A 22657-nucleotide genomic window follows, 5' to 3' on the forward strand; every position below is an offset into this window, starting at 1 on the left:
TCGCTGTCAAAAAAAAGGCAATTAGAATTTATTTTTATACGTGTATTTTGACTGAATTTCGAAACAAAACAAAAATCGACATCGTGAGCGAAAAAATCGACTCAAGTTTTAACTTTACGAAAAGAAAACATTGAAAAAAGATTATAACTAACAGTAAATATGATATAAGCTAAAGTTCGTCAAAATAATAATTTGTTTCAACTTATTATGAACCTATTAATATTTTATTTACTGTTTTCTGTAAATCACACCAACGATGTGCTGATAATGAATCGGTTATCTCTTTCAACTAAAATTAGGCAACTTACAATGATTCATAGTGTCAAGTGTGTTGCATATCTAGTAATAAATATGAATAAAACTAATACTGAATCTGATTGGAATCAATTTAGCTTAATTATGACTTAAATAATTGTCTCAAATATTTTATTTTATATATTTTGTATTTTATCTAATAGTGTTAGTAGATTTTCTGTTAATGTCAAATTTTTTGACTTATAACGTCATCAGGTAATATTTTAGATGTTGATACAAGATTTAGCGGGTACCTGACAATACAAATAATACAAAATTTGTAATAATTGCATGACAGTATTGTCTTCCGGCCAACTGTATCTGTGGAAATAAACTAGTAAATCAATAAATTTGAAGCTAGTAAGCAATCGAAGCTACACTAGATTCTAAATCTTCCATCTCTTCTTATAGTACTAAAAACCTTGTCCCTAAATAATGACCAAACCTAGAAGATACTTCAGGATGTTTAATTTTGAGAAAAATTTTCTTTATAAGCTATTGAAGACGAAAATACAATAAAAGAAACGAACAGAATCTAAAGCAGCTGACAGAACTGGAAAAGGATTGTATTAGCCCAGAACCAAATACTCTGAAAGCACGGGCCTTACCTAACCAAGCGTTTTTCAACCATTGGATCTTTAACCTCCAATATCTTATAGTCCAAATTCGTTTGGGATTGCCCAGAAATGGATTCCAGGTCGCACCAAATTGGACACTTCAGGACGCTAGATGAAATAGAAGCTACACCATTCCACATTCTCTATTTTCAACTGGAATTAACGGATCAGCTGTAAAAACTGGGTTTTTCCTATAGAATTAGACTAAAAATCGGGAATATCTTCTAAAATGCCAGTTTCATTAAGTTTCTTCGCACTTTGAGACAATATAGAATTATGAAGAATTCCGTCAGGATATACATCATTAAATAAATCGACGGTATCTTTTACGTTTACTAAATTATGAAATGGTTAATAGAATTTCAAATATTTCGTGTAATCCATTAGTGAGATTCGTGGTGTTCGGATTCATTGTTAAAACTATATTAGGTTAAATAATGGCAATAACTTCCGTATCCGTTTGAAGTGATACGTCACATATTTATTTTAACCCTACGTCTTATCCTAAACTAATTCTATAGAGAGAATTTGTGTCATATTCCTAAAAATGAGATGGAAACAAATCCGAATAGGAAAATTCCATTTTGAATTTTACATGTTTCATGAATAAAACACGTGTTTGTTATTTTTCCTGTTACAATAGTCAATTTCCGGTTAATCGCCTAGTTCGTGTAATCTAGTTAGAAATGGCATGTACTAGACTGTATGAATTTGAACACGTGATATTCGTATAAGGGTGAGTTTTATGCAGCGTAAACGCATTTATAAGATTTTTACGAATATTTAAAATTATATCACGTAGTACTCTAAAATATTTTTACGTTGCAGCTAAAATAAAGACTTTTGTATCTTATTTTTACTTTTCCATCTTGGAACGAAGGCGGTTAAGTGCACAGGATGATGAAAACAGCCCTAATGAACTTTTATAGCGTTAAATACAAATAATTTCCACCCCTTAAACATTTTTACACAATTTCTAATATTGCGATTAACAAAAACAATTACAAAAAAGGCCTTAAATTTTTTTATTTTACATTGAGACGAATTTTTTCGATGTCAAGACCTTGCCTGTAGATGGAAAGGGTCTTTGGCTTCTTTGGAGCCGAATCTCCCTTTTCATTCCATTGTTTCCACTGTTCTTTTGTTTCTAATGTTTCCTACTACCCCTTTGTGGATCTTCTTCAACATATCTGGAGCCTTCAACTCATTTAGTCGACCCCTGCGATGCTGGCTTTCGATGGTCGTACGGCCTTGGTTAAAATCTGCTACCCAATAGGAAAAGTCTCACCAAAAGTACAATCTAGTCTAGCTTGGTTGAGCTAAGGACTTTCTAATCCAGTATCGCCATCTTTAGGCCAAGCCAAGTATTTCTAGAACCATCCTAGTATGTTCATTCCAATTATATTTCATACAGGGTGTTTTAAACCTCGCCGTCAACATAAACACTTTAATTCATCTATGAGTTGTAACATCCTGTATTTTATTACATTTTCCACTGTATATTTTGGTTTATTCCTTTAATATAAACTTTCCCTTCTTATAAATCCAACTAATTTCAAGATATTCCATTATGTTAATTGTTGTTAATTATTTTATCGTCAATCTAAAGTTTAAAACACTCTGTATGGAATATTAATGAGTTGAACATGTAAAATAAAAAAAGTCGACGTTGCCACAACGTTGTATTTGTACTAAACATCATCGTAAACCCACAGTTTTATAATTCGTGTAACCTATAATACTTGAAATCAAAACTTTTCGCTCAACATCCCGTGTATATCAAAAAAAAACGATCGAAATACGCATGTCCACTTACTGGAACACGTTGTAAAACCGTAGTAAATCTCCCCCCAAGGTGTAACGCTATTCAATACCGGAAGACTTGATTAGAAGGTACACGATAGGGGTGACATTATACACATCGAGATACAAGTGGAGCCATGTATGTACCCCCACCGTAAATTGCCTAGTGTCAATCACCAATGAATGATATAATTAGAACACAATCAATCATCAAGTAGCTCTCGCAATTATGGACGTGCTATTTTGATCAATTACCGGCTACTGCTTTATTAAAAATAACGAATAGTTTGACACTATGTTAGTTAAACTTTTAACGAGTCTTAACTATATAAGAATAATTAGGTTATTTATTAAATTATGTCAAATCGTGAACAAAAAAAATAGAAATCGAATATAAAAATATAACAGTTCATAGAATATTAAATCCATGAAGAATGAAGAAATTGTGTGAAAATTGTGTCAACTGTCATCAGTTAAATGTCACTTGTATAATATGCCAGCAGTCATTTGTCATACGCTCTTCAATACTAAAAAATTATATTACAAAACACGACGAAAATAAACCAGAGCCATTGCACTGGTACCTGTGTGCAAATAAGGGTTTTAGCGTCCCTTAAGGGATTTTGGATAAGGTTTTTGAGTAGGTGCTTGAAATAGAGTAAAAAATGAAATTTAAGAGTCGTATTTATTTGGAATATCGAAATATATTGGAAAAATTTCAAAGCTACGAATACAGGTAATATCAGAAGAATTCTTTGCGAAATGTTTATATTTGGATTAAAGATTAAATACTTGTCATGGGTAATGAAAGCTTTCGATTTCTTTTATATAATCTCCAGTTATCTAATTTTACTTCTTCAAATATCTTCTGCAATTTCGTCCCTATCACATATTTTATTTCGCGTATTTCCACTCGATTCTTCATTTTTTTCTTCATTGTTTAAGTTTATGATGAATAGACCTGGTGATCATACAATTATTTCATACGCTCCGATTTTGATTAACCAAAAAAGATTTTTTGCTCTTGGTTTCTTCTTTATCGATTTGATCTCCATCATCCTTATCTATTTTTCCAACTCATCTTTTGTATCTTCTTCTCTACAATGATTTTAGTTAGAGAGACATTTTGTATGGACCTTTGGCTAGTTATTTTATCGGTTGATCTTCATGTTTTTCATTATACAATATACATATATGGAACGCCATATCACTACAAATTACATTGTGATTGCTTTTGTAGCGATTTTTCCCTGGAATTTCGTGAGCATCAAAGCAACAACCGCGGACTGCAGTTATCAGTATTGCTCAAAGCGAACTAATTACTTGGGAAAACAAATAGTCGGCGTTTCCCTTTTATTTAGACAACATAATTTGATAATGTGCAAGCTAGTCATTAAAGAAAATTGAGATCGAAGAGATATTTGATAAAATCAACGCGAAATATAATACAAATATAAATCCATTCATATCCAGATCTTCTTGTCATTTTTCTAAACTATTTCATCCATTTTCTTCATCTCTGTACTATGTAGTTAAATCTCTAGACTACCAATTCCTTCTTCTGTTTTCCACTGGTGTTTTCTCGTTAAACTCGTTGTTTTTATTTTTATATTTCAATCCAATTGATATGCTTGTAATTTTTTTTTCATTTTCCGATGAAAACAAAAACTTCATTGTGGATTTGAAGCTGAAGAAATTACTGTCTATATCGTTTTTGAACCATAATGTATTATATCAGTTAGTACCACTTAGAAAACTCTCAAGAGCTTCGATTTATCTTTCGAATTTCCAGATGATCTGCACCAAAAGTACTGGTGGTAAAAAATATATATAGGAAGAGCCCAATATCTCACGTTTTATAGTAGGGTATTTTTGATCCAAAAAAATTTGGAACGTATATGGAATATTCTAAAAGGCTACACTTCTACAGACCAACGACCATGATGTTGGATTTGCTGAATTCGAAGCGGATTCGTTTCGTACTATTAATCCATATTATGGCGATTTATTTTACAATTATTTTGAAACTTAGTCTCATCAGTGCACAATATTCGTGAAAATATTTCAGGATTGTCGTGCCAATGTTAGAACTTTCCATACAAAATAAATTTTTAATTTCCGTTTGAGTGAAACAACCTTATAGAAGTTTAAAGGAAAATTCTCCCACTTTTTAACATATATCCGAACAGAAAAAGAGATATTGACATAGGTTTTTTGTAATTTCAGTTTAATTTTGAAATATTTAATCAAAATTTTATGTTTTTATTTAAAATTGTTAAGAGTAATCACGCTATCTAAAATATAAGAAACAACGCCCTCTAGCTTTCACGTTGTTAATTTAATTGCTTTGAATTTATATGTTTTGTATTGATAGGTAAAAGCATTTTCGAACAACATTAAATTTATGAAAATCGGTTTAGTAAAACCGAACTTACAAGCATTTTCTTCAGAACATGTTTCCCATTCTCCCCCATCTCTTATTTGGAGATATATACTAAACCTCGTGAAACAAAAAAAGCGCAGAATTTGTAGAAGAATCGATTATAAAACATAAAATGACACTTAATTGAGTGAATTTTAAAAAATTTTGAGTTTTATTTCATATTTTCAAATACGTTCTCTATTGGGGGATCTAAAATTTTTTAAAATAAGGTGCGGTCGTTTTTATTTGCCTACCCTGTACATCAAGAACAGAACCATGCAGTTTTATGGTATTTTGAACGATCCAAATAAACAAATTAGGATTTCTGATGAAGTTAGTAAAATCGAACTTACAAGCATTTTTTTCAGAACATGTTTCCCACTCTCCCCCATCTCTTATTTGGAGATATACACTAAACCTCGTGAAACAAAAAAGTGCAGAATTTGTGGGAGAATCGATTATAAAACATAAAATGACACTTAATTGAGTGAATTTTAAAAAATTTTGAGTTTTATTTCATATTTTCAAATACGTTCTCTATTGAGGGATCTAAAATTTTTTAAAATGAGGTGCGGTCGTTTTTATTTGCCTACCCTGTACATCAAGAACAGAACCATGGAGTTTTATGGTATTTTGAACGATTCAAATAAACAAATTAGGATTTCTGATGAAGTTAGTAAAATCGAACTTACAAGCATTTTTTTCAGAACATGTTTCCCACTCTCCCCCATCTCTTATTTGGAGATATATACTAAACCTCGTGAAACAAAAAAGTGCAGAATTTGTGGGAGAATCGATCATAAAACATAAAATGACACTTAATTGAGTGAATTTTAAAAAATTTTGAGTTTTATTTCATATTTTCAAATACGTTCTCTATTGGGGGATCTAAAATTTTTTAAAATAAGGTGCGGTCGTTTTTATTTGCCTACCCTGTATATCAAGAACAGAACCATGGAGTTTTATGGTATTTTGAACGATTCAAATAAACAAATTAGGATTTCTGATGAAGTTAGTAAAATCGAACTTACAAGCATTTTTTTCAGAACATGTTTCCCACTCTCCCCCATCTCTTATTTGGAGATATACACTAAACCTCGTGAAACAAAAAAGTGCAGAATTTGTGGGAGAATCGATTATAAAACATAAAATGACACTTAATTGAGTGAATTTTAAAAAATTTTGAGTTTTATTTCATATTTTCAAATACGTTCTCTATTGGGGGATCTAAAATTTTTTAAAATAAGGTGCGGTCGTTTTTATTTGCCTACCCTGTACATCAAGAACAGAACCATGCAGTTTTATGGTATTTTGAACGATCCAAATAAACAAATTAGGATTTCTGATGAAGTTAGTAAAATCGAACTTACAAGCATTTTTTTCAGAACATGTTTCCCACTCTCCCCCATCTCTTATTTGGAGATATACACTAAACCTCGTGAAACAAAAAAGTGCAGAATTTGTGGGAGAATCGATTATAAAACATAAAATGACACTTAATTGAGTGAATTTTAAAAAATTTTGAGTTTTATTTCATATTTTCAAATACGTTCTCTATTGGGGGATCTAAAATTTTTTAAAATAAGGTGCGGTCGTTTTTATTTGCCTACCCTGTACATCAAGAACAGAACCATGGAGTTTTATGGTATTTTGAACGATTCAAATAAACAAATTAGGATTTCTGATGAAGTTAGTAAAATCGAACTTACAAGCATTTTCTTCAGAACATGTTTCCCACTCTCCCCCATCTCTTATTTGGAGATATACACTAAACCTCGTGAAACAAAAAAGTGCAGAATTTGTGGGAGAATCGATTATAAAACATAAAATGACACTTAATTGGGTGAATTTTAAAAAATTTTGAGTTTTATTTCATATTTTCAAATACGTTCTCTATTGGGGGATCTAAAATTTTTTAAAATAAGGTGCGGTCGTTTTTATTTGCCTACCCTGTACATCAAGAACAGAACCATGGAGTTTTATGGTATTTTGAACGATTCAAATAAACAAATTAGGATTTCTGATGAAGTTAGTAAAATCGAACTTACAAGCATTTTTTTCAGAACATGTTTCCCACTCTCCCCCATCTCTTATTTGGAGATATACACTAAACCTCGTGAAACAAAAAAGTGCAGAATTTGTGGGAAAATCGATTATAAAACATAAAATGACACTTAATTGAGTGAATTTTAAAAAATTTTGAGTTTTATTTCATATTTTCAAATACGTTCTCTAGTGGGGGATCCAAAGTTTTGAAAATGAGGTATCTTGTATATCAAGAACTGAACCATGCAGTTTTATAGTATTTTGCATGATTCAAATATTAACTTTTTGTTGTATAGAAAGAAGCGTATTAATATGAACTTCTGAATCAGTGAAAAAGAAAGTTCTATATACGTTTTTTTTCTCTCAACGCCCGGACTGAATTGGCCCTATCTATCTCGCAATTACCGACTCTTGGAATGGTATTAAATTCCACCGAATCAATTTAAACAAAAGGCTATCGAGGACGTCGACTTTTTCGACTTTTATCATTGTTCGAACAGGATATCTCCAGTATTCCAATTCGAACTCTGATATTTAAAAATCGAGATTATTATAGCCATTCATCACGGATATCGCGCTGGTAGGGAGTATTTTTTTCTTGTAATTTGTTTTAATACCGATTAAGAGTGTCGGGGAACTTTTTTTTATCCAGATCAATGATTTTTAATTTCGAATATTGCCGAGATATTAATTTTTCGACTTATCTGATATTGGATCACACAGATAACTGATAAATAATGACGGATCTTTGCATCTTCTGGTATACCATAAATAACGCTAGTTCGTTTTTACATAACGATTAAGTTTAATATCTCCTTGTATATTCCAAATATGTGGATTTCTTCTAAAACAACTCAATTTCTTTAAGGTCAATTGACTATGGTGGCTAAATTATTATTTTTGATGTATTCTAACTTTCGAATTATTTCAAAAACTCTTTACGCAGCTTCAAGAAATTCTTGGGAACTTTTTTATGTTAAAGAATAGATTTCTGCTTGTCAAGGGCTGGTCAGAATGTACTACATTTTCATCTAATATATTCTATAGCCTTCTTTCTTTCGAATCCCTTCAACTATCACCAGGTATGGTCACCTGTAGTCCAAAACATGCCCAAACCATCACCAAGCCTGGGAAACTTCATAATTTTATCACTACAATCCTTCCAAAAGCTCCAGTTTCACTTGATCTCATTTTCAAAACTTCCAAGGTATTTGGTCCAAAAAGTTTGTTCTTAAGTCTCAGTTAAACATCTCAAATTTTCACTCAATATTTTATTAAATTGACTCCAAATCTTCATAGCAATTTTTGGATTCTTTAGCCAACTGAAACTTCTCAATTTTATCACTATAATACTTTCAATAGCTCCAGTTCCATTTGATCTCATTTTCAAAACTTCCAAAAAGGTATTTGGTCCAAAAAGTTTGTTCTTAAGTCTCAGTTAAACATCTCAAATTTTCACTGAACACTTTATTAAATTGTCTCCAACTCTTCATACCAATTTTTGGATTCTTTAAACAACTGAAACTTCTTAAATTTATTACTACAATCCTTCCAAAAGCTCCAGTTCCGTTTAATCTCATTTTCAAAACTTCCAAAAAGGTATTTGGTCCAAAAAGTTTGTTCTTAAGTTTCAGTTAAATATCTCAAATTTTCACTCAACACTTTATTAAATTGTCTCCAACTCTTCATACCAATTTTTGGATTCTTTAGCCAACTGAAACTTCTTAATTTTATCACTACCTTCCAAAACTTCAGCGCCAAAGCTCCTGGTGGTTATAGGGTGGGCAAAACTGTTTGATGGGTAGTGTATATCTTTAATTTACAGGGTGAATTAATCAAATAGTTTAGTTTTCTTTGGTTGGATGATATAAAGCAATTTGCTTTATCTCATCCAACAAATCCTTCAACCATTTTTTTATGGTTATTCAAAAATTATCACAAAATGATCACTTACTTTTGATTGGCCTTTTTTGGGGCTGCAGATATTTTGTTAAGTTCCAGAATATCCATCCATGTGATTCTCAAATCTGCAACAAACAACAGCAAGTTTAAGATGGTGTTTTCTTGTGAGAATATATTATTTATTCGAGTTCTTCGTGCCTTTATTAAAGTTTATACTGAAGACAATAAATCAATATGTGCTAAAACAATGAATTAATTTTCTTATAGACCCCAGGACACTCTATGGAAATCCATTGATGATTCTATTTTCGAAATAGGTCTATCTATAGCTGGAGCTATATATTCTGGCGTGAATTCGACCTTTGTGGCTATACCGCACTTTTATTGCCCTTTGTTATCGAAGATAATTCCTTTATAATGCAAAATTTCTGAACAACTTTGAATATAATGAAGTTATAAACATATGGAGTTGTTTGAAGTTCTTACTTAATAGAGTTTCTCTGGAGTTGGATATGAAAGAGGGAACTAAAAACATATTATACAGAAAATGTGAATGAATGTGATTTGGTTTTTTGAAAAAAAAAATACCCTCGTTAACATCGAGAGAAAGCGCAAGGGTTTTCTTAATAGAAAATTGTGAAAATATTTAGCAAACTGTCAATTTTCTTGCAGAAAATGTTATAGAAATATATGGATAATAGATTTTTCTATACAATTAACCTTTGAATTAATATCTAGAAAAAATGGAAAAGTATTAGAATGAAACTAAGAAAAATGTTTTGAGAATTGAAATTTATTCATTTGAAAAATTTTTATTACGAAAAATTTTTTGTTCATTTGAATTGGAATCAGGAAAAAATTCACTGTGAAAAATCTAAAAACGTTACAAAATAGAAACTTGAATAAAAGATTGTTCTAAATTGGAATATGAACAAAATATGGATATGGCGTTCAAAAAATATGAAAATTTCATACTACGAGACTCTTTTAATGGAAAATATGTTGTGAGAGTGTTTTAAAAACCAAGAAAAGTTGATTTTGGAAAGAACTACCCCCTTGGAATTGAAAAATTCCAACAAATGTTTCGAAAATATCGGGAAAATATCATGATTTCCAAGAAAAATTCTCTAAAATTGAAACATTAAGAAAATCGCTTGAATTCGAATGGAATTTTAAGAAAAAATATGTTTAATGATTTTTTCCTTATATAAAAACATTATTTTTTTAGGATTCAAATTCAATAGTGCCCTTATTTCATAAGTCATAACTTGATTAAATTTGAAGCCTTGTATTTCCAAACCCATGACTCCAAGCATATTTTTAATTTTTTTCCTTATACAAATAACTTTTAGAAATAATTATCTAAAATTTGAGCCCAATATTCTGAATATTTCAACCTAATTCATTATTTGAAACGAGCATTAGTTTGATCTTTGATCTCTAAAACGATTACTCCAAGCAACTTTTTAATTTCTGTTCTTACATAAATACCTCTTAAAAACATCAATACGAAATTTGAATTCAATATTACAATTGTTTGAGCCTAATTCATTATTTGAAACGAGCATTAGTTTTAAATTGAAACCTGGGCAACTTTGAAGCTTTATATCTCCAAAACCATGATCTCAAGCAACTTTTTAATTTTTTTCCTTATACAAATAACTTTTAAGAATAATTATCTCAAATTTGAGCTCAATATTTCAATTATTTCAACCTAATTTATTATTTGAAACCAGCATTTGTTTTAAATTGAAACTTGAGCAACTTTGAAGCTTTATATCTCTAAAACTATTACTCCAAGCAAATTTTTAATTTCTTTTCTCACATAAATACCTCTTAAAAACATCAATTTGAAATTTGAACTCAATATTACAATTGTTTGAGCATAATTTATTATTTGAAACCAGCATTTGTTTTAAATTGAAACTTGAGCAACTTTGAAGCCTTATATCTCTAAAACAATTACTCCAAGCAAATTTTTGATTTATTTCCTTATGTAAATTTCTCTTAACAATATCAATTTGAAATTTGAACTCAATATTACAATTATTTGAGTCTTATTTACTTTTTGAAACGAGCGTATGTTTTAAATTGAAACTTGAGCAACTTTGAAGCCTTATATTTCAAAAATTATGACTCCAAGCAACATCCTGATCAGTCTTCACATGAAAAGGTCCTTTAAGAACACATTCTTGTAATTTAAGCGTAAAGCTTTTACTTGTATGACTACCAGTAGAACAAAAAGTGACTTGGAATGAACTAAATATTCTCGATTCTGCTTATAAAAAAATTTCTATTTCAATTAGTCTGCTATTCACTGTATATTTGAATCATGAATCGTGATAATTGCATACATTTGAATCCATTTTTTGTCGATTGCATCGGAATATTGTGCATGTGCGAAATAACACCAACTGATAAAAATTCCTCATCCACCCTATAAGAAATATTGCGATGGCGTTAATAAATTAGGGTTAAAGTGCTAACAAGACGAAAAAAGGGATTTTTTAATAAGACACGCAACAATATGTTAATAAATCGACTCGAATTTCCATACCTATTACTCCGGTAAGACAGCCATCAAAAATTTACAATTCAAATTACAATTGAAATTAATAAAATGAGTCTAAGACCATTTGTCTTGTAGAATAAAGACACGGGAATTGTTTGAAACCGAAATGAAATATTGACCAGTTTTTTTTGAAATACAAACAATCTAGAATATTCTACGAAAACTAATACACTCAATTTCTTAAAAGTTGTTTACCAAATTGAATGCAGAAGAATTTTCGATAATATCATTGAAGAATATCTTGCTAGTTGGCTACGTTTGATTCGAAGAAACTCCAAGAAGTTGTTGCAAGACTTTGAATCAAATCCCCGTCGAATGATTAACAATTTATACTATACATAATCACAAAACCGAAATTTTCCTGTCTCCCAGTGGAAAACTAAGAAACGCCTTTTCAGCAAGAAAAAATCAAAAAAGATTTTCAAATGTGAAAGTTACAGATTTAAATCCAATTAAAATATTTGATTGAAGAAAATTATTTTTGTTTACCTTTATTTCAATCTCTAGTACAACCTAACCTAACTTAACCTAACCTAACCTAACTTTACGAAACTAATTAAATTCTCATTTTATGTATTGCCTTTTCGTGAAAGTAATAATGTAAATGTCATTATTAGAAAAGCGATAGACGAGAAAGTTTTTATATATATCACATTTTTCAAAAAATTCAAATATTTTCAGTTCTCAACTATTTACTATGTTTTTGAACATTATTAAATGAAACTATGAAAGTTTTAACCTAGTTTTTGAACTGCCTAGGATATTAATAATCTTTCATTGATGAAAATATCCACTTCACTTGATGACCCCAATAATATCACCAAGAATTTAATGAATTCAATTTTTCTCATGATCCATTCCCAAATCATCATAATTTTTAACGCCTGTATAATTAATGACATAGATATTCATTTGGTATCAATAAAATCACATTAAATATGTCTTAAAATCTATCGGAATGAACTTTAAATCAATTACCACTTTAATAAACATTTCGTTTCAAAGTGGCACTTTTCCAAATTGCCTAAAATCAGTTTCCGCTCGTTTTTTGCATTATAATTCTGTTTCTTCATTTTCGTCATCTTCCATTTCATTTTCTTCGTCTGCACTTACTCTAACAGAATAATTTTGAATATTTGTGTATAATTATTGCCTGCACATTGCAGTGGAATTTCTTTAAGCTACGCCAAGCAAATGTGTCAAAAAATTCCACGGGATTCTGGAAGGCGACGTAGATGTCTGCCAATATGTTTACTTTATACCTGGTAACACCAGGTACCTCGCAGGATATGTCTGTGGGGATTATCGACTTCAGAAATCTCGAAAGCCTCCAGGATGTATATTCTTGATCAATTTCATAAAAAATGTCCACGAGATTCTAGACGACGATGTAGATGTCTGCCAATATGTGTACTATGTACCTGGTAACACCAGGTACCTCCTAGAATATGTCGATGGGGATTATCGACTTCAGTAATCTCGAAAGCCTCCAGGATGTATATTCTTGATCAATTTCATAAAAAATATCCACGAGATTCTAGAAGACGATGTAGATGTCTGCCAATATGTGTACTATGTACCAGGTAGCACCAGGTACCTCGCAGGATATGTCCGTGGGGATTATCGACTTCAGAAATCTCGAAAGCCTCCAGGATGTATATTCTTGATCAATTTCATAAAAAATGTCCACGAGATTCTAGACGACGATGTAGATGTCTGCCAATATGTGTACTATGTACCTGGTAACACCAGGTACCTCCTAGAATATGTCGATGGGGATTATCGACTTCAGTAATCTCGAAAGCCTCCAGGATGTATATTCTTGATCAATTTCATAAAAAATATCCACGAGATTCTAGAAGACGATGTAGATGTCTGCCAATATGTGTACTATGTACCAGGTAGCACCAGGTACCTCGCAGGATATGTCCGTGGGGATTATCGACTTCAGAAATCTCCAAAGCCTCCAGGATGTATATTCTTGATCAATTTCATAAAAAATGTCCACGAGATTCTAGAAGACGATGTAGATGTCTGCCAATTTGTTTACTAGGTACCTGGTAGCACCAGATACCTCGCAGGATATGTCTGTGGAGATTATCGACTTCAGTAATCTCGAAAGCCTCCAGGATGTATATTCTTGATCAATTTCATAAAAAATATCCACGAGATTCTAGAAGACGATGTAGATGTCTGCCAATATGTGTACTATGTACCAGGTAGCACCAGGTACCTCGCAGGATATGTCCGTGGGGATTATCGACTTCAGAAATCTCCAAAGCCTCCAGGATGTATATATTGATCAATTTTACAACAAATTTCCACGGGATTCTACAAGACGATGTAGATGTCTGCCAATCAGAAACTTTCCTGAGGCAATTCCAAATCGAATGCACTTTATTGCATCTTGATCTGTCGTCGTACTGCCCACGGTTTTGCCCCTTTTAGTGCTTAATTTCTATTCGCTTTAGACCTTTCGGTGGCGCTTGTTGATTAATTTCTGCACAGTTCTGTATCTTAAAGAGATAACTAGCTGTTAATTCATCATATTTTTAATCTAAAATAGATATTGTAAACGAATTACATGAATTAGCTAATGAAAATATCAATTTTCAAAGTTATACGCGTGGTAATTGATACAAATATATCAACTGGGGGGTGAGTACTTCGCATTTAATCCTTATAAAGCAACATGTTTAATTACATTCTCGAAACAAAACGCGAAGGGTTTGTAAGACAAAAGCGACACATTATATAGGCAGCGAAAACAAAACATGCCGACAGCTATCTATGAGGAGGCGAAGGAAACAGGCTTGTCATAACTTACCGTTTATATACATTCATTGCAAGTGTTTTGAAATATTTCATCGAGTTTCAAGAACGTGACCTACGAGGACTCGAAATAATATAGTCGTGGTGTTAAGAGATCTCGATTTTAGAATTTAATTTACATATAACTTCAGAGGGAAACTTGAAATATGTTTCACTGGATTACTCTGGACTATTCTATTTAAATTACACTGTTTATATCAAATTTAAACCTACAGGGTGTACCACGACGAGTTAAAACTATCTGTATATGACAAAATCATGAAGTCGACTGTAACTTTGTTATTTTAAATAGAACAATATATTTTTGAAATCATCGTAAAATTTTGGTACAATTTTGTCAGAACACTTTTTTCAAAAAATGCATAATTTTTGAGTTATTAATTTTTTTGTAAAAAATTTCAACCCGTGCAGACCCTTATAAATTATTTTTTTACGAGAATACCCTTAAAGATATGAAAATGGTTTTTATTTGGTTGCTACTAGCAAACTTAGATGTATTTGGTAAAACATTTTTCCTTTTATACAGGGTGTGTATAAAATCTGCTCAAAATTTAACTTCATAAATATCAAATTTTCAAATAGAACACCCTGTATATTAATATATTTTTAAAACCTACGTAAAATTTTGGTATAATTTTGTCTATAAACTTATTTTGAAAAATGCATACTTTTTAAGTTATTAATTTTTTTGTAAAAAATTTCAACCCTTGCACACCCTTATAAATTATTTTTCTACGAGAATACCCTTAAAGATATGAAAATGGTTTTTATTTGGTTGCTACTAGCAAACTCAGACGTATTGAAATCTCTATAAAAAAATTTTTCATTTTATATAGGGTGTGTATAAAAATTGTTCAAATTTTAACTTAACATAAATATCAATATTTAAATAGAACCACCCGTTTTTTTCTATTTTAATACGTTCAGGAGTAACAAATAAGGCCTGTAAATAGCAGCAAATAAAGTATATACTCTTGCAGAAACCAAAGTCGCCCATCTTTGAAAATATTTTAGTTAAAAAGATCGTATCCGAAAACCCAAAAGTATAAATATTTTGCCATATACAGATAGTTTTATCTGGGATACTCTGTATACTAGGATCACCAAATAATAAAATGTGAATGAAAAAATAATGAGTGGTTAGTTGTTTTTCTGATATCATAAGAAGTAAAAAAAATCACAGCTAAATTTAGACTTCTAATTCCGCAATGGGTCCACAAGAGACTCGACGGGGGTCTAAGTTAGACATGACAAAGTATAGTGGTCCATAATCGTAAACTGGACTCTATGAGTAAGTTAATTTCTTCAATATAAACAGATGATATCTCAAGAATCTCAGCGAAATTACTTGTATAGTCTATATTGACTTGCCCATGCCGCGCCGGCCGCCGAAGAGTCCGCAACATTGAATGAAAAATATGAAATGAGATCCGTCGCGTACAGTACTTTAGCTTCAACGTCTAAAAGCATCGATGACAGCTTGAAGTATCTCACTACTTATAAAAAAAAAATTAAAAAACCACACACCATTGGAGAACAGTTAATTTTACTCGATTTCAAAGAGATTTTAGAAACACACTGAAAATAATTCCTTTGAGTAACAACACTGTATAAAGACGTATTGACTCTTTGACTCAATTTTAGAGTTTCTGAAAGGTGAAGATTCCTTCATAAAGCTTCTTCATTGATGTGGAACCTTTCGATCAAATTTTCCGTAAAAAATCCACCATATTATGAAGTTGAATGTTCCATAAAATTTGTGAAAGAAACTAGTGGAATTTTCACTATAAACAAAAAAATCTGATGTAAATTGTCATTTTTAATAAAGTGGAAAGCTATTATTGAAACGATCTCACATATCCTGCGGGGTGAATACAAATGCGACGTTGAGGGAAAAATTCGTAGCCCAGGCATCATAGAAAACCTCCATTTTGTCTTTGTTTTTGTTGGGAAATCGTTATGGAAACCAACAGAAGCTCATGTCGAGTATAATCGACTAAAACATCCATGGACTTTCTCATTTCTCAATGGTATCTGTCCAAGCACTGAATATCCAGTTTTTTCTGTAGTCGGTAAAACTTTTATATACTGAGGTACCTTTGACAAGGGCCAATGTTTGCTGAAAGATTTTACTAGCGTCTTTTCGACATGTTTTTTGAAGCTGAGTTTCGTTTCCTTGGACATTCCCAGGCGTTATCTCTAGACGTTTAGTTTCAAGCTAGTTTCCTTCGATTGCAGTGGTATATTAGCCCGGTTGTTTTTATACTAATAAGGCAATGTCGTCTGCAAAGCTAATTAGGAAGTAATTCCTTGTAGTATCCTTATTTTAAAGAGTCCATCATACAAGGTATTCCTAGGACTGATCTTTATCGAACCCGACTACTTACATTGAAGATCTTTGGCTAATTTCAATTTTTATCCATCGCATTTAGCCTTATTTTGAGAATTTTTTTATTACATTGCTCAATGAATCAATTATTTAGACTGTACGTACTGATTTGAAAAAGATTTCGACTCATTTTACCAAAAAAATGAAGATTGAATTATTCTAAACATAAATTTAAAAAAAATATATCACATTGCATATATTTGGGACAACCTTTATATCAAACTGTAACGATACTAAAAATTTAAATTAGAATAATCAACCCAAACTGATTGTGACTAAATTTATGAATTTCAAGATTCAAGATCATAATAATTGAGTATGCTTCTGCCAGGTAAAAAAAAACGTATATTAATAAAGTTCTGAAAATAAAATAGGTGAGAAAATTAGACTAAATTATTTTTGGACTACAATATAAATAGTTCACGAACTAACTGTGGCTGTGGTTGTCTCATAATCTTGTTTCACATTTTTAATCCGCGTTTATAATAATAAAATTAGTCTGCGTAAATATTTTATTAATGATTTTATAGTTTTTTTCTGCTTGTTTTGTATTCGAAAATGGAAAACAGATATTATAACTTGTTCTATATTGCAACAAGTCGAAGTACTAAAAGAATTTTGTAATTTTTAAATGAATATTTTCAAGTTTTTTAGATTTTCACTAAATATCATGATTTTCCAGTTTCGTCTTTAAATTTCTGATAACTCGTTTATGATGGTATCTATCATATTCTGTGTAGACAAATTAGGTTCTGATAACTTCTAAACTACTCTTCGTATCTCGTATTTTTCAACCATCATTTTCTTATATCTTTTTCTTTGATTAACTGTGATTTAATACACAAAATGCATAGAACAAATTGTATATTTTGCATTCTAGGAATTCATCAGCACAAGTCGTTTTGATCCATGTCGAAAGTCATATGTCAGATGTCAAACTTTATGAGGGCAATGTCAGATTTAACGTATTCAGTGTTGTCGTATCTCAGAATTGTAATCAAAATTAGTATTTAGACATTTTAAAAGAATAAATTCGTTGCTTCTTTTCTCTTTGTATCGCTAAAAATACTGATTTTTCTCAAAAAAATCGAAATAATTTATGGTAAAAATTTAATGAATCTCTTTTCTGATTGAAAAAGCAACAAAACAATTTATACAGAGTGATAAGAAATTGAATTTCAACCAAATTCAAAGAAATCTGTATTACAGACTGTTTAGTTGATAACTGCAAGCAAAAAATCAATCAAAATTTTTATCATTTTCGCATTTTGTGTAGAAAAATCAACATCAACATTAAATAATTCAGTTCGGGGTAAAAATTTTTGTTAATTTTGCAAATACGAGATCTATTTCTAATGGTGAAGGGCTAGTTATTTAAGATCTGGAAAACCTTCAAATATTTCTTAATTTTATTTTCCTATTAAGTTGATTATAATAAATAGATATTCAAAACACGTTATCCAATTTCTAAAGTTAATTTTTTATGAAAGAAAAAACTTTAAAATCCTTATTTACACGGATCTAAATAGAAAAATATCGAGTACAGATAATTTTTCTTAGTGTACGCTAATTCCCCCACCGATTGCTTACGTTTCGTGTCTAGAACAACTAAAGTCAGAGAAAATAACAACCGTAAAACGAAGATGGACGATAAACAGAAACCTTACGGATAGCGAAGCGAAGTAATTAATATGCACATCATTGCGTGCAACCCTAAGGGCAAAATACTTTGAAGGAAGTTGTACTACGAAACGTGCATATGCTAAATTGATACGTTATCATGTAGATACACTGCAGTTCCTTGTTTTTTGCGATAACTACAAGAACAACTACGAAGATATAGAGAATTTATAAAAGGTTAACAACCAAAAAAAGGAGATCAGAACTGAAAGGCATTTGTCAGGTAGTCCGGAATGTTTGTAAGCAGAAATCTAAGCCTCCAAGATTCATGGAATGTTATGTGTGGTCAGTTCTGCTGGAAACTTTGACCTTGAAGGCTCAAATGATAAAAAAACTTGAGATGTGGCTCTATAGACGCATCCTGAAGATACTCCTGACGCAAAAGAAAGCTGTTGACAATTACTAAACAGAAATCTAAGCCTCTACGTCAGAATAGGATTAATGGAATATTATGTGTGGTCAGTATTGCTGGAAACTTGTACCTTGGAAGCTCAAATGATCAAAAAACTTGAGATGTGGCTCTATAGACGTATCCTGAAGATACTCCGGACGCAAAAGAAAGCTGTTGACAATTACTAAACAGAAATCTAAACCTCTACGTAAGAATAGGATTCATGGAATGTTATGTGTGGTCAGTATTGCTGGAAACTTGTACCTTGGAAGCTCAAATGATCAAAAAACTTGAGGCATTTGAGACGTGGCTCTATAGATGCATCCTGAAGATACTCCGGACGCAAAAGAAAGCTGTTGACAATCATTAAACAGAAATCTAAATCTCCAGAATTCATGGAATGTTATGTGTGGTCAGTTCTGCTGGAAACTTTGACCTTGAAGGCTCAAATGATAAAAAAACTTGAGATGTGGCTCTATAGACGCATCCTGAAGATACTCCTGACGCAAAAGAAAGCTGTTGACAATTACTAAACAGAAATCTAAACCTCTACGTCAGAATAGGATTAATGGAATATTATGTGTGGTCAGTATTGCTGGAAACTTGTACCTTGGAAGCTCAAATGATCAAAAAACTTGAGATGTGGCTCTATAGACGTATCCTGAAGATACTCCGGACGCAAAAGAAAGCTGTTGACAATTACTAAACAGAAATCTAAACCTCTACGTAAGAATAGGATTCATGGAATGTTATGTGTGGTCAGTATTGCTGGAAACTTGTACCTTGGAAGCTCAAATGATCAAAAAACTTGAGGCATTTGAGACGTGGCTCTATAGATGCATCCTGAAGATACTCCGGACGCAAAAGAAAGCTGTTGACAATCATTAAACAGAAATCTAAATCTCCAGAATTCATGGAATGTTATGTGTGGTCAGTTCTGCTGGAAACTTTGACCTTGAAGGCTCAAATGATAAAAAAACTTGAGATGTGGCTCTATAGACGCATCCTGAAGATACTCCTGACGCAAAAGAAAGCTGTTGACAATTACTAAACAGAAATCTAAACCTCTACGTCAGAATAGGATTAATGGAATATTATGTGTGGTCAGTATTGCTGGAAACTTGTACCTTGGAAGCTCAAATGATCAAAAAACTTGAGGCATTTGAGACGTGGCTCTATAGATGCATCCTGAAGATACTCCGGACGCAAAAGAAAGCTGTTGACAATCATTAAACAGAAATCTAAATCTCCAGAATTCATGGAATGTTATGTGTGGTCAGTTCTGCTGGAAACTTTGACCTTGAAGGCTCAAATGATCAAAAAACTTGAGATGTGGCTCTATAGACGTATCCTGAAGATACTCCGGACGCAAAAGAAAGCTGTTGACAATTACTAAACAGAAATCTAAACCTCTACGTCAGAATAGGATTCATGGAATGTTATGTGTGGTCAGTATTGCTGGAAACTTGTACCTTGGAAGCTCAAATGATCAAAAAACTTGAGGCATTTGAGACGTGGCTCTATAGACGCATCCTGAAGATACTCCGGACGCAAAAGAAAGCTGTTGACAATTATTAAACAGAAATCTAAACCTCTACGTCAGAATAGGATTCATGGAATGTTATGTGTGGTCAGTATTGCTGGAAACTTGTACCTTGGAAGCTCAAATGATCAAAAAACTTGAGGCATTTGAGACGTGGCTCTATAGACGCATCCTGAAGATACTCCGGACGCAAAAGAAAGCTGTTGACAATTATTAAACAGAAATCTAAACCTCTACGTCAGAATAGGATTCATGGAATGTTATGTGTGGTCAGTATTGCTGGAAACTTGTACCTTGGAAGCTCAAATGATCAAAAAACTTGAGGCAATTGAGACGTGGCTCTATAGATGTATCCTGAAGATACTCCGGACGCAAAAGAAAACTGTTGACAATCATTAAACAGAAATCTAAATCTCCAGAATTCATGGAATGTTATGTGTGGTCAGTTCTGCTGGAAACTTTGACCTTGAAGGCTCAAATGATAAAAAAACTTGAGATGTGGCTCTATAGACGTATCCTGAAGATACCCTGGACGCAAAAGAAAGCTGTTGACAATTATTAAGATAAGAAAAACATCAAACAAGCTCAACATAAAATAAAAGCCTAAAAACTGGATATTTTTAAAGTTGTTAGTACAAATATAAAAAAATGTGAATGATAGATTTTGTGTTTAAAAAGAAAAGACAATATATGATTTTCTATTAGTATTTCGATTATCTTCTATTAGATAAGTATTTTTTCGCCACCCTTGTACAAGGAAACAATTATATCTGTACTAAACTAGAAAGCTAAAGAAAGGATCAAAGGATTCGTTGATTATAGAATACGAAACGTTAATCAACACTTCTGGAAAATTTTAAAAAAGTTTTCTTGATGAAACAACATTTTTTTTTAGTCAAATACGGCTGTTTTTGCTCAATTCCTTGGTTCATTATTTCATTCAACTTTATTTTTGTGAAACGGTACCAAAAACTTGATGGAAACATCTTCGTGAAGGTGTTTTTAATCCTTTGTACATCAATCTTATATACAACATATCATGTCTAAATTTCCAGTTTATGTAGGATGTACCGTATTTTTTGAAATGTCTACTAATTCTTCTAGCTCGGGCATTTCCAGTCGACGATTATCCAGTGGATTTATTTCAACATTTCTGGAGTCGTGACCTCATTTGATCGACCACTGCGTTGCTAGTCTTCACAGAACGTAAGGTCTCGTTTAAACTTTGCTACCCAATATTTTACTGTTGATAACGAAGGAAAAGACTCAACCAGAGTAGAATCTAGCTCAGTTTTTATATTGTTTGGTTTAAAGCCTTTCAAATAAAAGTATTCTATCAAATAACGATGAATGACTGCCAAGCAAATACTAAACAACTTGATGTCTTCAAACTTGAGGTATATACTGTAAAGATTTTGTACTTTTTCAAGCAACTACCACCATCTCTAGGTCAGGCTAGGTAATTGTGAGATCTGTATGTTCAGTTCCATTTGGATTCGACTTGAATATTTTGCAATAATGAAGGAATTTTTTCGAAATATGTTGTACAATGCAGCGGCTTTGTTTCTGGGTTAAAAATTGCTTATATTTTTGAAGTTTCTGGATCTTTTTAGTCCTTTCTGCATGGATATAAATAGGATGAAATAAATTGTTTTTTATGTTTCTCACGTTGATAATTTATTTTAAATTAATGACCTATATTTCGGGATTGTTTTAAATATATAAATAACTCGCAAATGAGGTCAAATATTCAAAAAGTGGTAGCAACGAAATTACATTAACAAATAAATTATCATTAAAATTATATTCGTTTTATGAGGTATATTGGATTTTGTGAAATGCCGTTTTCATGAATAAGTTAATAGCACTTTACCAAACCGGAAACATTCGAACAATTTTTCATATAAATTGCGAAATATTAAACAACAGAATTCGCAAAACTAAATATGTTCAATTCAACGAACAGTGGACGGAATTCTTCAATATACAAGTTAATTGCCAAACAATTATGTCCCATAAAAAGCCCATTATTTTGTGGTAATAATGGTTATAAATCAATGTTGCTATTCGACTGAAATATTCCCTTTGAACAGCATGTTTGTACACCGCAATTCGTGATGGGATGTACAATTATTTTCGTTTTTTTTTCTATGAGGTTTTCGTTTG

General features: G+C 31.6%; 1 protein-coding gene across 1 annotated transcript in view; it reads right to left on the reverse strand.

Moving 5' to 3' along the window:
- The window catches only part of LOC130441848 (heterogeneous nuclear ribonucleoprotein C), a 218626-nt gene that overhangs the window by 160646 nt on the left and 35323 nt on the right, over positions 1 to 22657 (reverse strand). Inside the window, exon 2 of the mRNA XM_056775659.1 lies at positions 9137 to 9209. Coding sequence (XP_056631637.1) covers positions 9137 to 9192 — 56 coding nt within the window. The 5' untranslated portion in view covers positions 9193 to 9209. The remainder of the gene's footprint in view (positions 1 to 9136; positions 9210 to 22657) is intronic.

The sequence above is a fragment of the Diorhabda sublineata genome, chromosome 3, assembly GCF_026230105.1.
Source record: "Diorhabda sublineata isolate icDioSubl1.1 chromosome 3, icDioSubl1.1, whole genome shotgun sequence".
In the NCBI taxonomy this organism is placed as follows: domain Eukaryota; kingdom Metazoa; phylum Arthropoda; class Insecta; order Coleoptera; family Chrysomelidae; genus Diorhabda; species Diorhabda sublineata.